This window comes from Lampetra fluviatilis, chromosome 65 (assembly GCF_964198595.1).
Source record: "Lampetra fluviatilis chromosome 65, kcLamFluv1.1, whole genome shotgun sequence".
NCBI lineage: Eukaryota > Metazoa > Chordata > Hyperoartia > Petromyzontiformes > Petromyzontidae > Lampetra > Lampetra fluviatilis.
The window spans coordinates 1,971,799-1,993,664 of record NC_136339.1 but is presented as its reverse complement, the minus strand read 5'-3'; the positions used below and the strand labels follow the sequence as shown (position 1 = coordinate 1,993,664).

Here is a 21,866-nt window from a genome sequence, read left to right as displayed (position 1 = left end):
GCGAGGTTTAAGACTGTGACTCATGCAGCTGCAATGGCTGCTTTGGGTACGCGGTCCAGACCTCCCCGGGAACCCTGGCTGACGGAGGAGGTGTTCAGGTTAATTGAGAAAAAGCGACAGGCCCACTCTCATCGCCTACAGCATCGCACGTCAGAGAATGAGGAGGTTTACCGCAGCCTTCGCTCGGAGGTTCGGAGAGCCGTAAGGCGCTGTAAGGATGGGTGGTGGTCGCGGGTTGCTGAGGAGATGGAGTCTGCCTCAGTGGCCCGCGATCACAAATCACTATTTAACTCCATCAAAAAAAGTAACCTACAGCGCCACACCTATTACCATCATTAGAGGAAAAAACGGTGATCCAATCTCCGACCCCCAGGAACTGGTTTGCAGATTTGCTGAGCATTTCTGTGAGGTCCTGGGGGAGGGAAAATCTCTCCGCCAGGAAAACATCATGGCACAAAGTGGGGATAACCCTGCTGAGGCTGCGGTGCCTCAAATATTGGAAGAGGTCACCCCCTGTGAGTGGCTGGCTGAGGTACCAGCTGTTGAGGAAGTACTGAGGGCGATCCGGAGTCTGAGACCAGGGAAGGCACCGGGCAGAGATGATCTCCCAAGCGAAATGCTGAGGGAGGGTGGCGTTTGTGCACAGACTGCCCTATATGACATCATAACAACAGTATGGACCACTGGACGGGTTCCGCAGGACTGGAAGGATGCCCTGGTGGTCCACCTCTTTAAGAAGGGGGACCGTACCGACTGTAACAACTACAGGGGCATCTCACTCCTCAGTGTGCCGGGTAAGGTCCTGGCAAGGATTATTCAACATCGCCTTGCTAGGCACGCTGAGGAGAGGCTTGCGGAGCCCCAATGCGGTTTCAGGAAAGGGCGGTCCTGCACAGATGCCATATTTTCTGTCCGTCTGCTACAGCAGAGGTGTAGGGAATTCCAAAAAGACCTACATCTCTGCTTTATTGACCTGGTCAAGGCCTATGATACCATCAGTCGGACTGGGCTCTGGGTTGTTCTTCGTGCGTTCGGAGTCCCTGACCCTCTGCTCACGATCATTAAGGACCTTCATGATGGTGAGCGGGCCCGGGTAAAACTACGTGGCCGGGAGTCGGAGCCTTTCCCTGTACACCTTGGGGTGCGACAGGGATGTCCTCTGGCTCCCACATTATTTAACATCTATTTCGACTGCGTAGTTCGTGAAGCCTTCAATAGCTGTACCGGGGGAATTACCATTTGGTACAGATATAATGGGAGGCTGATCGACGCCCGGGTGCGATCAAGGGATGGCTCCCTATTGGTCAACCACGTTATGTATGCCGATGATTTGGTAATAGCTGCTCATTCAGAAGAGGAGTTGGAGACGCTGCTGCTGAGACTGGAGCGTGCCACTAAGAGGTGGGGCCTTACCATCAGCCCCACCAAAACTAAGCACCTGCCTGGGTATTTTGTACCATCGGGCACTCCACCCCCACAACTCCCAATCGGTGATGGGGCAGTTGTGGAGAGAGTGGAGAGTTTCCCATACCTGGGCAGTGTGCTTATGACCGGCTCCAGTTTATCAGCAGAGGTCTCACTCCGAATCAGTCGAGCGGCAATATCTTTTCGTCGGTTGCGTAACGCTGTGTGGAAGCTACCTGGTCTGTCGCTCCGCACGAAGCTTCAGGTCTTCTCGGCCACGGTCATTCCCTCCCTTCTCTACGCTTGCGAAACGTGGACCCCCCTAGTGGAGCATCTTCGCCGGTTGGAAACATTTAGGCTGGCCTGCCTACGATCCATCCTGGGTTTAACCAGGCTGGATTGTGTGAGGAGCTCACAAGTCCTTGAAAGATCTGGGCAAAGTCCCATCAGTGAGCTCCTCCGGCAGGCAAGGCTGCGTTGGCTGGGTCATGTAGCCCGCATGCCCAGCCACCGCATGCCTAAACAGCTTTTGTTCGGCCGGATCGAGGGGGCTAAACGGGCGCGGCACGGGCTAGAGAAGAGATGGAGTGATGTGGTACAGGAGGACGTGGAGCTGAGTGGACTTGCCGATGACTGGTACCAGCGGTGTCAATATCGGCCTCAGTGGAGGAGGCTCGTGAAGGACGCTACTGGGCAGTTGGAGGCAGTCGCCCTCCAACAACAACGGAGGGCGGAGGAGCGACGCTCACAACAACGAGCGGAGCGCCGGGTGGCTAAAGCACAGCAAGTTGGCACAGTAGGGGGCACAGGTGGTGCATCAGCCAGTCGTCTCGGTCATCTCGGTCAGTCGACCCGTGGCACCTGGGTCTGCCCCGTGACCTCCTGCCAGCGGGCGTTCGACACTTCACGTGGCCTCAGGGTGCACATGGCCTGGCACAAGCGTCGTGGTGACGTCACCGCCACTTAGTGGCGAATGGCGGTTGTTGTGTGTGTGTGTCTATAGATGTGTGTGTGTGGGGAGCGGTACTGTAGCAATTACCGCGCTGCACTACAAACCCGGCGATATGAGTTTGATTTCTGCTCATGGCCACCACCAGTGAATATTACGTAAATGTGTGTATGCTGACTTTGTGTGTGTGTGTATGTTGACTGTGTGTGTGTTGACTGTGTGTGTGTTGACTGTGTGTGTGTGTTGACTGTGTGTGTATATTGACTGTGTGTATGTACATGGGACTGTGTGTGTGTGTGTGTTGACTGTGTGTGTGTTGACTGTGTGTGTGTTGACTGTGTGTGTGTTGACTGTGTGTGTGTGTATGTTGACTGCATGTGTGTGTATGTTGACTGCGTGTGTGTGTATGTTGACTGCGTGTGTGTGTATGTTGACTGCGTGTGTGTGTGTATGTTGACTGCGTGTGTGTGTATGTTGACTGCGTGTGTGTGTATGTTGACTGCGTGTGTGTGTTGACTGCGTGTGTGTGTGTGTTGACTGCGTGTGTGTGTGTGTGTTGACTGCGTGTGTGTGTATGTTGACTGCGTGTGTGTATGTTGACTGCGTGTGTATGATGACTGCGTGTGTATGATGACTGTGTGTATGTATGTGTTGACTGTGTGTGTGTATGTGTTGACTGTGTGTGTGTATGTGTTGACTGTGTGTGTGTATGTGTTGACTGTGTGTGTGTATGTGTTGACTGTGTGTGTGTATGTGTTGACTGTGTGTGTGCATGTGTTGACTGTGTGTATGCATGTGTTGACTGTGTGTGTGTATGTGTTGACTGTGTGTATGTATGTGTTGACTGTGTGTATGTATATGTTGACTGTGTGTGTGTGCGTTGACTGTGTGTGTATGTTGACTGTGTGTATGTTGACTGTGTGTGTGTGTGTTCACTGTGTGTATGTTGACTGTGTGTGTGTATGTTGACTGTGTGTGTATGTTGACTGTGTGTGTGTTCACTGTGTGTGTATGTTGACTGTGTGTATGTATGATGATTGTGTGTGTGTATGTTGACTGTGTGTGTTCACTGTGTGTGTGTTGACTGTGTGTATGTATGATGACTGTGTGTGTGTATGTGTTGACTGTGTGTGTGTATGTGTGTTGACTGTGTGTGTATGATGACTGTGTGTGTGTATGATGACTGTGTGTGTGTATGTTGACTGTGTGTGTGTGCGTGCGTATGTACACACAGTGGTGGTGTTGGCCTGAATGTCCATCATTGTCTCGTTGTCTCCGCCTGCTTGCAGGTACAGCGCCCTCGCCACGCCTGTGGCCAGCTCCGTCAGGTTCTAGAGCACACAAAGAAAAAGATCACCCATGTAGCCTTCAGCAGACTGTTGGGGCAAGTGCTGTTAGCGAGTGGCACCTAAGAAGGCCGGCACGGCCATCCCCGTCACACGTCTGAATCTCCCCCAACCGCGGAGATCTCTCCCACGTCCCCGTCTCTCTCCCACATCCCCGTGTCTCTCCCCTGACCCCGTGTCTCTCCCCTGACCCCGTGTCTCTCCTCTGTCCCCGTGTCTCTCCTCTGTCCCCGTGTCTCCCTTAGTCCCGTGTCTCCCTTAGTCCCGTGTCTCTGTCTCTCCCTTGTCCCACCCCCGTCCCCGTGTCCCACCCCCACATCCCCGTGTCTCTCCTCCGTCCCCGTGTCCCACCCCCACATCCCCGTGTCCCACCCCTGTCCACCCGTAACTGTGTCCCTCGGTTGTCCACGCGTGTCTCACCTTGGCGATGTCGCTGGGGTAGGTGAGCTCCTCCTCTGGCGTGAGCCCCTCTGGGAAGCTCAGCTTGATGTTGGGCGCCACATCGTACACGCTGTGGTAGTACCTGCACGCACACGTGACACACGTGACACACGCACCACACGTGACACAAACACAACACACGCGTGATGCGCGGCACGCACGCATGCCACGCGCGCGCAAACGACACACACACACACGCGCAAACGACACACACACACACACGCGCAAACGAGACACACACACACGTGCAAACGACACACACACGCGCAAGAACACACGGGTGATACACACGCACATGCCGCACAGATGACACACGTGTAACAATACACACACACACTGCTTTTAGCAGTGGGAGTAGTGTAGGAGATGTGGCGTAGTAGTAGCAGTTCAGTAGTAGCAGTAGTGTAGTAGTAGTATGGTGGTGACGGTGCGGTACTACTAGCAGTGTGGTAGTGGTGGTGGTGACGGTGCTACTGGTAGTGTGGTGGTGGTGGTGGTGTTGGTGCTACTAGTAGTGTAGTGGTGGTGGTGTAGTGGTGGTGGTGTCGGTGTGGTGCGTACTGGTTGTGGAAGGCTGTGCGGTGCTACTAGTGGTGTGGTGGTGGTGGTGTAGTGGTGGTGTGGTGGTGGTGTGGTGGTGGTATTGTTGTGGTGCGTACTGGTTGTGGAAGGCGGTGCGGTGCTCTGCCAGCACCACCCCGCTCAGGTTCCTGTGCCGCAGGAAGCGCTGCAGCGACGAGGGCGGCAGCGGCTGCTCGGGGTCAGGGGTCGCCACGGTGAGGCCGCCCGCTCGCAGGGCCTCCACCATGGACCACACCTACAGCCACAACAACGCCAACATCGACGTCATCAACATCAACGTCGTCAACGAAAACATCAACTTTGATAACGTCATCATTAACGATAACAGCAACGTCATCATCATCAACGATAACATCAACATCGATCCCATCAACATCGACGATAACATCAACATCGACGATAACATCAACATCATCGATAACATCAACAACGACAACATCAACAACATCGGCCTCTGTGGAGGAGGCTCGTGAAGGACGCGACACTGGGACAGTCGCCCATCCAACAACAACGGAGGGCGAAGGAGCGACGCTCACAACAACGAGCAGAGTGCCAGGCGGCTAAAATGCAGCAAGTTGACACAGTGGGTGGCACAGGTGGTGCATCAGCCAGTCATCTCAGTCAGTCAACCCATGGCACCTGGGTCTGTACTGTAACCTCCTGCACCTAGCCTGGCACAGGTGTTGCATCTGCCAGCCATCTCAGTCAGTCCACCCATGGCACTTGGGTCTGTACTGTAACCTCCTGCACCTAGCCTGGCACAGGTGTTGCATCTGCCAGTCATCTCAGTCAGTCCACCCATGGCACCTGGGGTGTGAGTGAGTGAAGGAGTGGCAAGAGAGAGTGTGAGTGAGTGTGAGTGAGTATGCGTGAGTGATGTGAGTCAGTGGTGCGCGTGAGTGGTGAGAGTGAGTGGTGAGAGTGAGTGAGTGGTGAGTGATTGGTGCGAGTGAGTGGTGAGTGAGTAAGTGGTGAGTGAGTCGTGAGTGAGTGGTGAGAGTGAGAGGTGAGAGTGAGTGGTGAGAGTGAGTGATTGGTGTGAGTGATGAAGTGAGTGAGTGGTGAGTGAGCGAGTGGTGAGTGAGTGTTAAGAGAAAATTAGTGGTGAGAGTGAGTGGTGAGCGAGCGGTTGAGTGAACGAGTGGTGAGTGAGTGGTGAGTGATTGGCGAGTGGTGTGAGAGTGAGCGAATGAGCAAATGGGCACGTGGTGAGTGAGCGAGTGGTGAGTGAGTGATGAGAGTGAATGGTGAGTGTGGATGAGTGGTGAGTGAATGATGAGTGAGTGGTGAGAGTGAGTGGTGAGAGTGAGTGGCGAGTGAGTGAATGAGTGGCGAGTAAGTGAATGGTGAGCGAGCGGTTAGTGGTGAGTGAGTGTTGAGCGATTGTTGAGTGAGTGGTGACAGTAGTGAGCGAGTGGTGAGAGCGAGTGGTGAGAGCGAGTGGTGAGAGCGAGTGGTGAGAGCGAGTGGTGAGAGTGAGTGGTGAGCGAGTGGTTAGTGGTGAATGAGTGGTGAGAGTGGTGAGAGTAAGTGGTGAGTGAGTGAGTGGTGAGAGTGAGAGGTGAGTGAGTGGTGAGTGTTGAGTGAGTGGTGAGAGTGGTGAGAGTAGTGAGTGAGTGGTGAGAGTGAGTGGTGAGTGGGTGGGTGAATGAGTGGTGAGTGAGTGAGCGAGTGGTGAGTGAGTGGCGAGTGAGTGAGTGAGTGATTGGCGAGTGAGTGAGTGAGTGTTGAGTGAGTGGTGAGAGTAGTGAGTAGTGAGTGAGTGAGTGGTGAGTGATGAATGAGTGAGTGGTGAGTGAGTGAGTGGTGAATGAGTGAGTGGTGAATGAGTGAGTGGTGAGTGAGTGAGTGGTGAGTTGCTCGTACGGATTCGTTGACTTGGGGAACCTGCCGAGAGATGGGGTCGCTGTGCGCCCACACCGTGGCTCCGTCACGCAGCCCCACCTAGACAACCACAACCACCACAACCACGTCAACAACCACCACAACAACCACCACAACCACCACAACAACCACGTCAACAACCACCACAACAACCACGTCAACAACCACCATAACCAAAACAACCACGTCAACAACCACCACAGCCACAACTACCACGTCAACCACAACAACCACGTCAACAACCACCACAACAACCACGTCAACAACCACCACAACCAAAACAAGCACGTCAACAACCACAACCACTACAACAACCACATCAACTACCACCACAACAACCACGTCAACAACCACCACAGCCACAACTACCACGTCAACAACCACCACAACAACCACGTCAACAACCACCACAACAACCAAAAGCATCATAACCACCATAACCACAACAACCACGTCAACAACCACCACAACAACCACAACCATCATAACCACCATAACCACAACAACCACGTCAACAACCACCACAACAACCAGAACCATCATAACCACAAAAACCACGTCAACAACAACCACAACAACCACAACAACCATAACCACAACAACCACGTCAACAACAACCACAACAACAACCACAACAACAACCACCACCATAACCACGTCAACCACAACCACCACGTCAACCGCAACAACCACGTTAACAACAACAACCACAACAACAACCACCACCATAACCACGTCAACCACAACCACCACGTCAACCGCAACAACAACCACGTCAACAACTACCACCACTACTACCACTTGCTACCCATTGAAACGATGGCGGCCTGCCTGAAGCGTATCGCTGCGATGTCGTTAAACGTTGCGTTTAGAGAATTCGCTACGAATCGCCGCACGTTGATAACCCACACAGCCTGCCGGAGGCTGCACGTGGGACCTTCGCCTGCTGCGTGTGGGACCTTCGTCTGCTGCGTGTGGGAGTCTGCTGCACCTGGCTGATCTCGAGGAAGGAGTGGATGCTGTCCAGGGACAGGAACGACTTGTTGCGCATGATGTCGTACACAAAACGCGAGCTGCCAATGTAATCAAACGCCTCCTGTACACGGTAGGGGGGCGGGGGGGGGGGGCGGAAGGGGGGGCACGTGGTCACAACAGCCACTCCACACGTCGACACACACACACCGAAACACACACACACGGAAATACACACACACCGAAACACACACACGCACAGACCGTGTGTATATCGTGCGGTTGCGGTGACGACAGCGGCGGTGCGACTGTGCGCGTTGTTGCGATGACAGTGGTGACAGCGGTGGTGATGTGATTGTGTGCGTGTGGTGATGACGGTGGCGATGTGACTGTGTGCGTGTGGTGGCGGCGGCGGTGACGACGACGGAGTGTGCGTGTGGTTGAGGTGATGGTGACGGCGGTGGTGGAGTGTGCGTGTGGTTGCGGCGGTGGTGGTGACAGTGGTGATGTGACTGTGTGCGTGTGGTTGTGGCGGTGGTGGTGACAGTGGTGATGTGACTGTGTGCGTGTGGTTGTGGCGGTGGTGGCGATGTGACTGTGTGCGTGTGGTGGTGATGATGGTGGCGATGTGGCTGTGTGTGTGTGGTGGTGATGATGGTGGTGGTGGTGCCGCACCCCCTGCAGGAACAGGAACAGGACGTTGCGTGGCAGTGAGCGCGACGCGTTGCCCAGCGCGGCGAGGGCCTCCGCGGCCGCCAGCAGCGTGACGAAGCCGGAGGCGGCGCTGTCGGCGCCCGACGTCACGTTCCAGAAGAACGAGCGGCTGTCCAGCTGCACACCAGCACGAGGTCCACAGGCGGTGAGCGTCGAGTGCGGGTGCAGCAGTGAGTGTAGCACGTGGTGTAGCACCAGCGATGATTATCTGAATCGGTCCTTGGGCCTCCCCGAGCCTCAACTGAGTACCTGGTGTAGCGGTGTGTGTAGTAGTGTGTAAACATAGCGGTGTGTGTAGTAGTAGTGTAAACATAGCGGTGTGTAGTAGTGTGTAAACATAGCGGTGTGTGTAGTAGTAGTGTAAACATAGCGGTGTGCAGTAGTGTGTAAACATAGCGGTGTGTGTAGTAGTAGTGTAAACATAGCGGTGTGTAGTAGTGTGTAAACATAGCGGTGTGTGTAGTAGGGTGTAAACATAGCGGTGTGTAGTGAACATCGCTAGCACTGGGGAGACAAAGGTGGCCAGGCGTGGTGCTGGCCACCCACCCCCTCGTGTGCTGTGCCGCCCTTCATAGGTGCTGCTACTCACTAACAGCCCTTGCCCCAACAGTCTGTTGATGGCTATAATGGATTCATGTCTTTGTAGTGGTGTGTAAACATAGCGGTGTGTATATTGGGGTGCCGCATCTCACCCGTGCAGCTGCTATGATGATATCCTTGTCCGGTTTGCCCTTCATCGATTGGTTGATCGGTTGCAGAACCCCCAGCACGTTATAGTCGCCCAGTGAATCACACACCAACTCTACACGCCACACAAAACATCAGCAGCATCTTCATCAGCAGCATTATCATCACCACCACCACAAGCATCATCAGCATCTTCATCATCATCAGCACCACAAGCATCAGCAGCATCTTCATCAGCAGCAGCATCTTCATCATCATCAGCAGCAGCATCTTCATCATCACCACCACCACAAGCATCAGCAGCATCTTCATCAGCATCTTCATCAGCAGCAGCAGAATCATTATCATCAGCAGCAGAATCATCATCATCAGCAGCAGAATCATCATCATCAGCAGCAGAATCATCATCAGAATCATCAGCAGCAGCATCATCATCATCATCATCAGCAGCATCATAATCATCATCACTACCACAAGCATCATCAGCATTATCATAAGCAACATCAACGTATCGCATCTCGTGCTTTCAGGTGTGCTTCTGCGGCCGTCTGGAATGCTCTTCCTTCCGATATTAGAAAGCCACTGGCGCTACGCACATTGGAATCATCTCGATTGAAAACTCACTTCCTAAGAACTGCTTTTCGTATTTAGTTTGTTGTCCTTTCCCCGTACCATTGATTAGTATGGTTTGCCACGTACGGTGCAAAATAAGTTCAACATACACTACACTACATTGCTATCCATTACATTACACCACGAAACGAAATTGAAAACCAACTTCCTTAGAACTGCTTTTTGTGTTTAGTCTGTTGTCCTTCCCCGTGGTTTGGCTACGTATGGCGTGAAAGAAGTTCAACACACACACGTGCATCATCCACATTCCATCAACTGCCCAATCACTTCATTCCCACGCCATGAGCGTCTTCTCAACGGCCCTGCGATGCCACGCTCAATCTCGCTCAAGCCACAGAAGCTCATGACCCATCGCTCCATCTCCAAGGTAGACGTCACAACTTGGAAGGGCTCTCACTTTCCGTTGCCGTTGTGTCAATCGGAGGTGCGGGGGCCATCATCCCATGGGCGGCATCTGTGGTGGCTACGCTGCTGCACGTGGCAGCTGTGATCCAGCGCAGCAGCAGCAGCAGCAGCAACGAGGGTCGGTGGATCACTCACGGATGGTGTGAAACTGTGGGTCTATGCGAGTCTGTCGGTCTCTATGCGAGTCCGTGGGTCTCTAAATTAGTCTCTGGGTCTCTATGCGAGTCCGTGGGTCTCTATATGAGTCTATGGGTCTCAATGTGAGTCTATGCATCTGTACATGAGTTTTATTGGTCACTATGTGAGTCCGTGGGTCTCAAAATGAGTCTCTGGGTCTATATGCGAGTCCGTGGGTCTCTAAATGAGTCTATGAGTCTGTACATTTGCACATAAGTCTATGGGGGTCACTATGTGATTCCGTGGGTCTCTAAATGAGTCTTTGGGTCTCTATGCAAGTCTGTAAAGTTGTACATGAGTCTATGAGTCACTATATGAGTCCGCGCATCTCTAAATGAGTCTTTGGGTCTCTATACAAGTCTGTAAAGTTGTACATGAGTCTATGGGTCACTATGCGAGTCGGTGGGTTTCTAAACGAGTCTCTGGATCTCTATGCGAGTCTGTACAATTGTACACGAGTCTATGGGTCACTATGTGAGTCTATGGGTCACTATGCGAGTCCGTGGGTTTCTAAATGAGTCTCTGGATCTCTATGTGTGTTTGTACAATTGTACATGAGTCTATGCGTCTCTGCGAGTCTGTGGGTGTCTGCACGAGTCTACGGGTCTCCATGTGAGACTGTGCATCTGTAAACGTGTCTCTGCATCTCCCGGTAACTGTTAGCATTGACATAAGTCTACGAGTCTCCATTTGAGTCTGTACATTTGTACACGAGTCTGTGCATCTCCATGCGAGTCTGTGGGTCTCTAAATGAGTATATGGATCTTCATGTGAATCTGTGGGTCTGTACATGAGTCTATGCATCTTTCGGTGACTCTGTAAGTCTAGACATGAGTCGATGGGTCTCTGTGTGTGTCTGTGAATCTGAACATTAGTCTACGGGTCTTTATGATAAGTCTATGGGTCTCTAAATGAGTCTATAGGTCGCTATGTGTCTACATTTGTACTAGAGTCTCGTGGTATCTACGTGACTATGTTAGTCTCTACATCATGAGTCTATGGGTCTCTAAACAAGTCTATGGGTCTCTATGATAGTCTATGGGTCTCTATGATAGTCTATGGGTCTCTATGATAGTCTATGGGTCTCTATGATAGTCTATGGGTCTCTATGATAGTCTATGGGTCTCTATGATAGTCTATGGGTCTATATGATAGTCTATGGGTCTCTATGATAGTCTATGGGTCTCTATGATAGTCTATGGGTCTCTATGATAGTCTATGGGTCTCTATGATAGTCTATGGGTCTCTATGATAGTCTATGGGTCTCTATGATAGTCTATGGGTCTCTATGATAGTCTATGGGTCTCTATGATAGTCTATGGGTCTCTATGTGTCTACATTTGTACTAGAGTCTCGGGGTATCTACGTGACTATGTTAGTCTCTACATCATGAGTCTATGGGTCTCTAAACAAGTCTATGGGTCTCTAAGTGAGTGCGTTGGTTTCTAAGTAAGCCCATGGGTCCCTCATTCCACTCGCTCTATCCGCTCGCTCCACTCGCGTCGCCCACCAGGGTTGAGGTTGTTGAAGAGATTAGAGCGGCGCATGCAGGTCACGGTGTCGCGCACCCCGTGCATGTGAGACTTGAGCTGAATCGCGCACAGAGGGTACTCCACCACCTTCGACGTCGCGTTGATTGGCACATTGTGATCCCTCACGCACTGGGGCGGGGTAGGGGAGGGGGGGGGCATCGGGAAGAGAGGGGAGGTGAGGGGGGGGCGGGGGGGGGAGAAGGAGCGGTGAGACCCGGGGACGAGACGGGAGACCCGGGGAGGAGGAATAGGAGTAGACGGTGGGGCAGGCACGTGGAGACGCGCATGAGAATGAGTGCGGAACCACATGGGGGGGGAGGACACGGGGAGAGAAGGGGATCAACAGGAGCCGTAGGTGACGCGTGAGATTAGTCCACGCACACTTGGAGCACGACGACTTCTCCTGGCGAGCCAGGGGGGTTACGGGGGGGGGGCGGGAGGGAGAGACTCCTCCTCAACGCCCACCGCCCACGGGCGAGAAGGGAGGTTTCCACGACATTTGCGTGATCTGCCAACCCTCGCCGCCCCCACAGCGCGAGGGGGATTACAGGCGACGTGCAGAGTGCGCCGCCGCAACCGGTGGTGGTGGTGTGGTGGTGGGGTGGTGGTGGGGTGGTGGTGGTGGTGGGGTGGTGGTGGGGGTGGTGGTGGTGGGGTGGTGGTGGGGTGGTGGTGGTGGTGGTCAGAATCCTCCGGGGTGGGGGGGTGGAGGGCCGTGCGTTGCGGACACCTGCAGGACGGCGCTGGTCTCGTTGGCGTCGCGCAGCAAGAAGACCGGGAAGCCAAAGTCCTCGAGAGCCAGGCCGGAACCGGACGGGTTCCACACGGCGCGGCGGCAGTGGGCGTAATCCGTGTCCTCATACACTCCTACACAGGGAGACACAGAGACACAGAGACAAAGAATCCCTGTACACTTCTACAGAGACACGGAGACACAGAGACACAGAGACACAGAGACACAGAGACACAGAGACACAGTCCATGTACACTCCTAGAGACACAGGGAGACAGAGACACAGAGACACTCCTAGAGACACAGAGACACAGAGACACTCCTACGGACACAGAGACACAGGGAAACACAGAGTCCCTGTACAGTCCTACAGAGACACAGGGAGACACAGGGAGACACAGAATCCCTGTACACTCCTATAGAGACACAGACACTGGCACATCGCTGACATATGGCGATCGTGACTGGCACACTGCTGACGTAAGACCTCCACCCCCCCACCAACTCCTCACCGAATTTGTCGTTGGGGCAGGAGAGGTCGTGGGAGAAGTTGACGGGAGCCATGGGCGGCACCTCCTGCTGGTGCAGCATCACCACGACGCCGGCCACACGGCCACGCGCCACCTTCAGCTGCATCATGGTCTCCCTGCGGACACGGAGATCACAAAGATCCCAACTTATAGCGGCGACGTCACCACGGTGCTTGTGCCAGGCCAGGTGCAATCCGAGGCCACGTGAAGTGACGAAGGCTCACTAATGGCAGAAGGTCACAGGACAGACCCAGGTGCCGTGGGTTGATGAACCGAGACGACTGGCAGATGCACACCGACTGTGCCCCCTCCCATGCCAACTTGCTGTGTTTAAGCCGCCTGGCCCTCCGCTCGTTGTTTTGAGCGTCACTCCTCTGCACTCTGCTGTTATTGGAGGGCGACTGCCTCCAACTCCCCAGTAGCATCCTTCACGAGCCTCCTCCAGAGATACACACAAAGACAGTAAAGGACTGTTGGTGCAAGTGCTGTTAGCGAGTAGCGCCTACGACACACGACGGGGTGGGTGGCCAGCACCACGCCCAGCCGGCCTCCTTTGTCTCCCCAGTGGCAATGAATCAGAGACCGCACCAGGTACTCATTGAAGGCTGAGTCGACCAAGGAGAAGCTCAGGAGCAGTCCCGCTCCCCACCTTTATAAATATGTAGAGGAGTAGTACAGGGACATCAGGCCATGCGCGCCTTCCTATGCGATGACGTCACAGGAAGTGACGTCATGCGCACCTTCCGGGACAATGACGTCACAGGAAGTGACGTCATGCGCGCCTTCCGGGGCGATGACATCACAGGAAGTGACGTCATGCGCGCCTTCCGGGGCAGTGATGTCACAGGAAGTGACATCATGCGCGCCTTCCGGGGCAGTGACGTAATGTCGTGGGGAGATGCTTAGAGACGACCCGGTGAGAAATACGGGGTCACTGTAGAAGCCCGGGACGGTAGACGGTTGAGGCAGGAACCAGGGGTAGGGTAGAGAGTCTGGAGAGAGCCGGCAGCTAGCGGGGCTAGGAACAGACAGAGTACAGGGTCACTGTGGAAGGACCCCCGGATCCCTGGTGAAGTGTCTACCCCTCCTTATTAACCCTAATAAACCTTCAACGCGAGCCCTGACCTCAAGCCTGCCTCCGCGTCCTCCTTCACTCTACAACACGTAGAGAGTGCGCCCACTAGGGGCCACAAGTGGTAATTACGGGGGTGGGAACAGTATAGGAACAACAGAAGACAGTGTACAGGACGAGCAACCACAAGGGGGGATAACTAGGCTAAGGGTCAGAGGGGATCTATCTGGAAGCTCCTAGAACCCGCGAGAGAGTTCGAGAAGAGGGGCGTGGCCAGGCGCAGGGCATGGCCAAGCTGGGGGAATAAACAAGCGGGGTTCTGGGCTGTCGTGGGGGATCGGGGTCCTGGCTGTCATCTCTGTCGTCATCGCTGGATAGTCAACCGGCTATCTAGGCAGGCGTCGTCGCTAGACAGTCTGCGTTATCTCCTGTGCTACCGAGTCGTAGTTTTGTGTGCGCAAGGAAAAAAAAAGCCTCTACAGTGGCATGTCTGGAGCTGTTACATTAAAAATCTACAGAGACGCACACACGGATTCATGTACAGGATCCTTTATCCTCCCCTTCAAAGCCATCCATGGCGTTGCCCCTAATCCTCCAACCTCGCATCCCAGCCACTCCCTCCTCTCCAAGGGAGTGCCACGATGGGGAGATGTTAACTCTCTCGCCTGGTATACAGGAAATCGTGGGTTCAACCCCAACCCTGACTCCCAAATATTTAGAGATTGTGTGTCTCTCTCCCAGTGGCGTTTGGATTTTTCTCCGGGTCCTCCAGTTTTCACTCCACATTTAGAGACATGCGTTTAGAGTTTTTGGCTACTGTTATAAATGTCCACATGATGACGATGATAAGACACTTCGTTGAGCTATCATTTGTGGCCAGGTCACTTCTGAAAAAAAGCTATAGAGCTCAGTGGGCTACCTGGTAAAATCAAAAAAAGCTTAATTCAGATGCGCTTCTGCGGCCGTCTGGAATGCTCTTCTTGCAATATTAGGAAGCCACTGCAGCTATGCGCTTTTAAATTATCATCTAGATCAGGGGTGGGGAACGTCCGGCCCGCGGGCCGTACAAGGCCCGCAAAATCATTTGGTCTGGCCCTGCCAAGGCAAGCGCAGGCGGGACTCGAAATTCAATAAATCTAGGAGCTTTTTTCATCGCAACATCATCAATACCAGCTAACGTCACACACCTCGCCAAAAAGAAGCAGTTCCAGCCATCACATTAGGGGTGAGTTAATTAAATGTTTGACCAAATATAACAGGCAAATTTTTAAGTTGATAATTGTGTGGCCCGCGAATGATGTTATAAATATCCAAATGGCCCTTGGCAGAAAAAAGGTTCCCCACCCCTGATCTAGATTGACAAAGTCATTTCTTTAGAACTTCTTCTTGTGTTGCGTTTGTTGTCCTCCCCGTACGTCCAATTAGCGTGGTTGGCTACGTATGGTGCGAAAGAAGTTCAACATACAAAGTTGTTGGCGTTGTTGTTGTCATCCTTTAGACTTGAAGGTTGACGCCCCTGACAGAAGCTTTCCATTCTCCCTTGTCTCTTTCATGGCGTCAGTTCCAACTGTTTAGCAGCGTCCCACCAAATCATCGATCAGTTCCCTTTCCATCTTCTTTCCCTCTTCCCGTCACGCTGTCCAGGCTCAACCCTGCTTGGTTTTAGCTTCCGAGACGCGACGACAAGGGGGCGATGCTGCGATGATGACAACGAGCGAGCGAACGGGAAGGACAGCGAACCTGGAGAACATGTAGTTGTCCAGCAGAGCCATGTAGGGCGAGTGGGGTCCGTCCTTCAGAACCCACGCCAGGTCTTCCGCGCCCGACACCAGGTGCAGCACGCCCGTGTCACCGCCCACAGACGCTGACAATGACAAAGATAATCCCCACAACCCCCACAACCTTTAAAAGACCGTCCAAGCAAGTGATGTTCATGAGCAGCACCTGTCAAATTAACACCTTCGTGTTCCGATGACGGACTTGTACATCATCAGTTTTTCTTGGGACGTACACGTGCGTACCGCGTGTCTCATCGAAACGGAACCGGAAGAAAAACTGAAATCAAATAACTTCATCGGTACCGAGGCTCCCACAAGGCTGTGCGGGGTGGGGGGGGCGCGTGTGGCACCAGTTTGGCGCCGGCTATTGTGGAGTGGCGGCGGCCGTGCCGCTGTGGTTCTCCGCGATGTGAGTAACGGCGTTTTTAAAAACAGCGGCTCAGCCACTACTACTACTACGAGGCCTCTTCTCTCTAAACAGACACGAACGCCGAACCGTTTGTGCGTTCCAAGATTCGGCGGTGAACGGGACGACCCACCACCCTGCAACTTGCAGATACCTCGGAACGGCAGAGGTTAATAGACTACTGGGGAAAGTAGCTGTTAGCGAGTAGCACCTGTTATAATCAGGGCCGGCACGGCACACCAGTGAAAGGGGTGGTGTGGCCACTACTGCATCGTCCGCCGAGCCACCTTTGTCTCCCCAGTGCCGATGTTTACTACACACCGCACCAGGCACTCATTTGTTGAGGCTGATTCAACCTAGGGGAGGCCCAGGATCGGTTTAGATATCAGTGACTGTTGGCTGTGAGCAGGAATTTAACTTGGGCCGCCGGGTTCGTAGCGCAGTGTGCTAACCACTGTGCCTCCGCACCCGCACACTCACACACGCATTCGTTCACACACACACATATATATACACACACACAAAGACAAAGATCTCTTGTATAGTCTGAGTGCTGTTAGTGAGCACCTATGAAGGCCGGCACGGCACACGAAGGGGGTGGGTGGCCAACATCACGCCCGGCCGCCTTTGTCTGCCAAGTGGCGATGTTTACACATCGCACCAGGTACTCATTTGAAGCGAAGTCGACCTAGGGGAGGCCCAGGACCGGTTCAGATAATCGTCACTGGTGTTGGCCGTATGCGAGAATCGAACTCGTGGCGCCGGGTTCATAGCGCAGCGCGCTAACCGCTACACTACCGCTCCCCACACACACACATTAACATACACACATTAAGAGACAAACACACACAATGGGCTGGGCCCAGGACTCACACTGGCAGCCGATCTGGTGAGTGCCGTTCATGAGCCTCACGCACGCCGCCGTGTCCTTCAGCTCCACGTAAATCTTCTGCTCCACAGAGTTCCCGTGCGCCCATGCTGCGAAGACAAACATCCCCAAGTGTATCCTTAGCAGGCTGTTGGGGAAAGTGCCGTTAGCGGGCAGCGCCTATGCAGGCCGCGGCAAAAGCGCACAAGGGGGCGGCAAGCACCGTGCCAGGCCGCCTCCATCTCCCTCGTGCTCACGTTTACACATCGCACCAGGTACTCATTTTAGGCCGAGTCGACCTAGGGCACTGGCACGGCAAACAAAAAATAACAGGAAGAGCCACATTTTTGTTTTCGAATTCGGTAAAACACTAAAATACCCTATATATTTCAAGAGCTGCAATGCACCGTGAATACGGGACGGTGACGCTGCTTTTAAAAATGTCACGGAGCGGTCCCTTGAAGAGCCGCTGGGGCCGCTCCGGAGCGTACGTTGTCGGACCCCTGCGCAGGGTAAACTGGGCTTCCATGGTCAGGGGTCGGCAACCAAAATAACAGGGAGGTTCATATTTTTCGCATTCGGTGAAAAAACACAATATTTCAAAGGCCGCCAATGGAGTCCTTAAAGATCCACAATAGAGGTTTGTTCTTGGGCCGGATAGCGTGAATATAAATGTGTCGTTAAACCCGCCACCACCCGGGCACGGCCAATTAGTAAAGGTTTATATTATATGGTTCTTTCGGTAAAGTCATGTAGATAGAAATAAAAAATTATAACTATTAAAAAAAAGAAATAAAGTGAATAAAAAAATAATACAAATATCACGACGTTTCGATCGCAACACAAGCGGTCGTCATCAGGAACAATAAAGGTTTGTTACATAAGCAAAACGTGGCCAACTCGTTACAAACGTGCCAATTACATATCTGTCAACCCATGCGGTTTACCCCGTATGCTTGCACAGGGAAATTGAGTTTTCAGGTCTATACGCCGTCTATACGGCGTACAGCCGTTTCAATGACGGGCAAGACGTGTTTTTTTGTCTAATAGAGCAAGTCAAGATATATAAGTATCTTGGGGTCATCTTTGATTCAAAACTGAATTTTCAAGATCACATTGATTATATTGGTAAAAAGACAAAATTCAATATTGGTTTTCTGTATCAACACAACCATTGCCTCCCCCCTATGTTCCATTTGGAACTGATAAAAGCCACCATACTTCCTCGACTTGATTACTGTAACATCATTGGAACCTCCTTTGCCAGTAGCAAAATATGATAATAGGTTTTCTACCCTTTTATCTGGCAAGAAAACTGACACCTTTTTTACAAGGAGTCATGTTTGCATTGACCACAATACCTGCGGTCGGAATGTAAACAAAAAACACAACTCTGATAATGTATGCACTGTCCTTGAAATTGATTGGTCCACACCCGAGACAGCTTTTCTTAGAGCCTAGTCTTACCGGGAGGTCATGAGACAGACCCGCAGATGCTCCGGGTTAACTGGGATGCCGGACAGAAGAGGCACCCGGCGGCCCCGCGCTCCACACACACTCTGCCAACTTGTACAATTAACCTCTCCCCTCCACGTGGTGTCAAACGCGAAACACTGCGGCGTGCCGTCAAACAATGGCACTGGAGGGGAAAGGCTGATATGAGTTGGGGGGAGGGCACCGAATTTGCTAGATGTTAACTCCCTCGCCTGGTATGCAGGTCGTGGGTTCGATCCTGACCCTGACACCTGCTGTATAGTTGTAGTTTGCATGTCCCTTTCCCTGTGGTCGCGTTTTCTCCGGTTCCTCCAGTATTTCCCCTCCACATTTAGAATCAAGGTCACGGGTTTGGGAGTGTTTGCCTGCTGCTATACATTTCCACACGATGATGAAAAGCCACTTCGCTGAGCCATCATGTGTGGCCAGGTCGCTTCTGAAAAGGAGCTACATAGCTCAGACTGATAACTTTAATCTAAATTGTCTTATGGTTGTTATTGTTTGACTTGCATCCCACTGGGATTTTTGCACACAGCGTTGATATACGGTGCTTTTTCTGGAAGACTTTTGCTGTTTTTTTCTGGATTTTTCTGTTTGCGCATAGTCACTTTAAGATGTTTTCTTGTTCATGTTTTTGTTTGTTGCGGTTGCGCCCGATTTAAGAGCCGAATGGCTCACAGGGCTATACCAAATACATGAAACTGAAATAGTGTGGCCTCTCACTGCCTCACCGTCTATCACTGCACATCACCAAGTCTTTTCCTGCATCCCCCGTCTCCCTGTGTCTGACCGTGGCTTACACGTATTTTGATGTCTATCACCGTGTCTGTGTCCCGTGTCTCACCGTGTCTCGCTGTCCGAGCGCCCTGTCTCCCCCAAGTCTCGCCGTGTCTTAATGACTGTTCCCCCTTATCTCCCGTGTCTCACCGTCTCTCGCCGTGCATCACCCAAGCATCCAGCGTCTCCCTTCTCCCCGTGTCTTACCATCACCGTGTCCTGCTGTCCTATCGCCTGTCTCCCCACATGTCTCGCGGGCCTTTTCCCTGGCTCTCACCGCGTCTCCCCGTGTCTTCCGTGCTTCCTTGCGTCGCATCGTGTGACAAACCGCCCTTGGTGAGACTCGTTACGATTGGGGGCTAAGGCAGGGAGGGAGGAGGGTTGCTAATGGAATGGATGCGGCTGGGCTGGGTAGTGGGCCGGGCCGTGGCATCGAACCCACGACCTTCCGTGTACCAGGCGAGGTAGTTCACATCTCGCCACCAGGGGGGGAGATACACAAACCTGTCAAACCCTTATCAATGCCCTGTCGTATTACAGACCAATTCAGACCGTATTGGTCACTCCTTGCACTTAGAAATCTCAAGTTTATCCTACAGAGTGCCATCACAAGGGGAAACACAATAGACAATCACCACTACACTCACCACTATAGATCTGTCAATTCCTGATCAGTGCCCTATCTATTACAGACCAATTCAGACCTCATTGGTCACCCCGTGCACAATCTTGATTTGAAGTTTTCGTGACGGCAGGGATCCATTCTCTTTGGTTCTTTCGGTAAAGTCACGTGGGTAGAAAATAAAACCAATTAAATTAAATCACGACGTTTCGGGCGCAACACAAGCGTCCGTCATCAGGTGGGACAACCACAGCAAGAAACAATTGCTGAAGTGGGCAAAAGGGGCTGCTGCAACAAGAGGCCATATAGGTAAGAGACGGGGGGGGGAGCCCCCCCTCTCTTACCTATATAGCCCCTTTGCTTGTGTTGCGCCCGAAACGTCGTGATTTAATTCACTTTGTTTTTAACCCACGTGACTTTACCGAAACAACCAAAGAGTATGCACCCCGTGCCCGTTATACATCTCAACGTTCACCCCACGAAGTCCCGTGACGAGGGAGAAACACAAACAAACAAGACGCTGCACGCCGGCATGGAGCTGCAAACCCGTGCAATAACACGGGGGGGGGGGGGGAGAAACCGTGTGGGTCGACACACGGTAATGGACAACAGGGGAAGCCTGAGAGACACGGGGTGTGGGAGAGACAACGAGAGAGAGGGGAGAGAGGGTCTCAAGAGACACGCGGCCACTGCCTTGCTCCCTCACCCGCCAGCAGCAGCAGCAGCGGAAGCAGCGACAACCACCAGGCAGCCATGACGGGGAGTCTCTTCCGGGTTTGCCGTGCGGGCCGGAAGTGATGTAGGAGGAGACAGGAAACCCGCCCCTCCACCCCCCCTCCCCTTCACCCCCCCCACCACCCCGCCCCTTCACCCCCCACCACCCCGCCCCTTCACCCCCCCCACCACCCCGCCCCTTCACCCCTCCACCACCCCCCCCTCCACCCCCTCCCCACCCCCTCCACCCCCTCCCCTCCACCCCCCCCTCCACCCCCCCCTCCACCCCCTCCACCACCCCCCCCCTCCACCCCCTCCACCACCCCTCCACCAACCCCCCCTCCAATACTTAATTAAATAGACGTTTTAATAAATGTTTTCTCCTACAACATCAGAGTGCAGCGCCACATTAAATACGCACTACAATGACAATAGTTTAAAGCGATTTGAAGCATGTTTTACAGGGAGGAACAATGTTCCACACTGCCCACCAGGGATTATTTTTTAGCTGTCTGTCTGTCTGTTTGTCGTGAATAAATAAATATATAATACACACAGCTCTTTGATTGGTGGAGACCTTACAAACAGCTCTTTGATTGGTGGAGACCTACTGCCGGGTACGGAGAGGGGAGGTGCCTAAGGGAGGAGGGTCAGGGGAGGGGCCTAAGGATATGGGGGGTGGTCAGGGGAGGGGCCTAAGGGAGGGGGGTAAGGGGAGGTGCTTAAGCAAGGGTGAGGGGCCGATAGTTAAGGGGGCTGGCTACCTGGCTGTCTGCCTGGCTACCTCAAGTCAAGTTATCTTGTACACAGGTAGGAACAACAGGTTCCACACTCCCCACCAGGGATTATTTGTCTGTCTGTCGTGCACGAATGCGCTGTCCAACCAAGTTCCTACCTGCCCACTCCGAAGAAACGTGTTATTTTGAGGGGGGGGGGCAGAGCTCTGTGACGTCATATTTGAGGAGTGTCTGACTTTTTGTGACGCCATGTGACGAAGGGGGGGGGATCAAAAATCGTCCAAAATCGCGTGACGTCATTTATGGACGGCCCCTTAGAGCTGCTATACGTTTCTACGTGATGATGATGATGATAAGTTCACTTCGTTGGGACATACTTGAATTGAAACAGTGCAGTGTGGAGCTGCTT

At 53.0% G+C, this 21,866-nt stretch overlaps 1 protein-coding gene across 1 annotated transcript in view; it reads right to left on the bottom strand.

Annotated features, from left to right (window-relative positions):
• The window catches only part of NCSTN (nicastrin), a 31,135-nt gene extending 10,327 nt beyond the window's left edge, over positions 1–20,808 (bottom strand). Inside the window, exons 1-13 of the mRNA XM_078882470.1 lie at positions 20,713–20,808; positions 17,119–17,223; positions 15,802–15,925; positions 12,972–13,105; positions 12,457–12,593; positions 11,705–11,855; positions 8,985–9,094; positions 8,254–8,409; positions 7,598–7,702; positions 6,589–6,666; positions 4,800–4,957; positions 4,120–4,222; positions 3,586–3,684 (exon numbers count right to left, since the gene is read on the bottom strand). Coding sequence (XP_078738596.1) covers positions 3,586–3,684; positions 4,120–4,222; positions 4,800–4,957; positions 6,589–6,666; positions 7,598–7,702; positions 8,254–8,409; positions 8,985–9,094; positions 11,705–11,855; positions 12,457–12,593; positions 12,972–13,105; positions 15,802–15,925; positions 17,119–17,223; positions 20,713–20,761 — 1,509 coding nt within the window. The 5' untranslated portion in view covers positions 20,762–20,808. The remainder of the gene's footprint in view (positions 1–3,585; positions 3,685–4,119; positions 4,223–4,799; positions 4,958–6,588; positions 6,667–7,597; positions 7,703–8,253; positions 8,410–8,984; positions 9,095–11,704; positions 11,856–12,456; positions 12,594–12,971; positions 13,106–15,801; positions 15,926–17,118; positions 17,224–20,712) is intronic.
• Between the last annotated feature and the right edge of the window lie 1,058 nt (positions 20,809–21,866).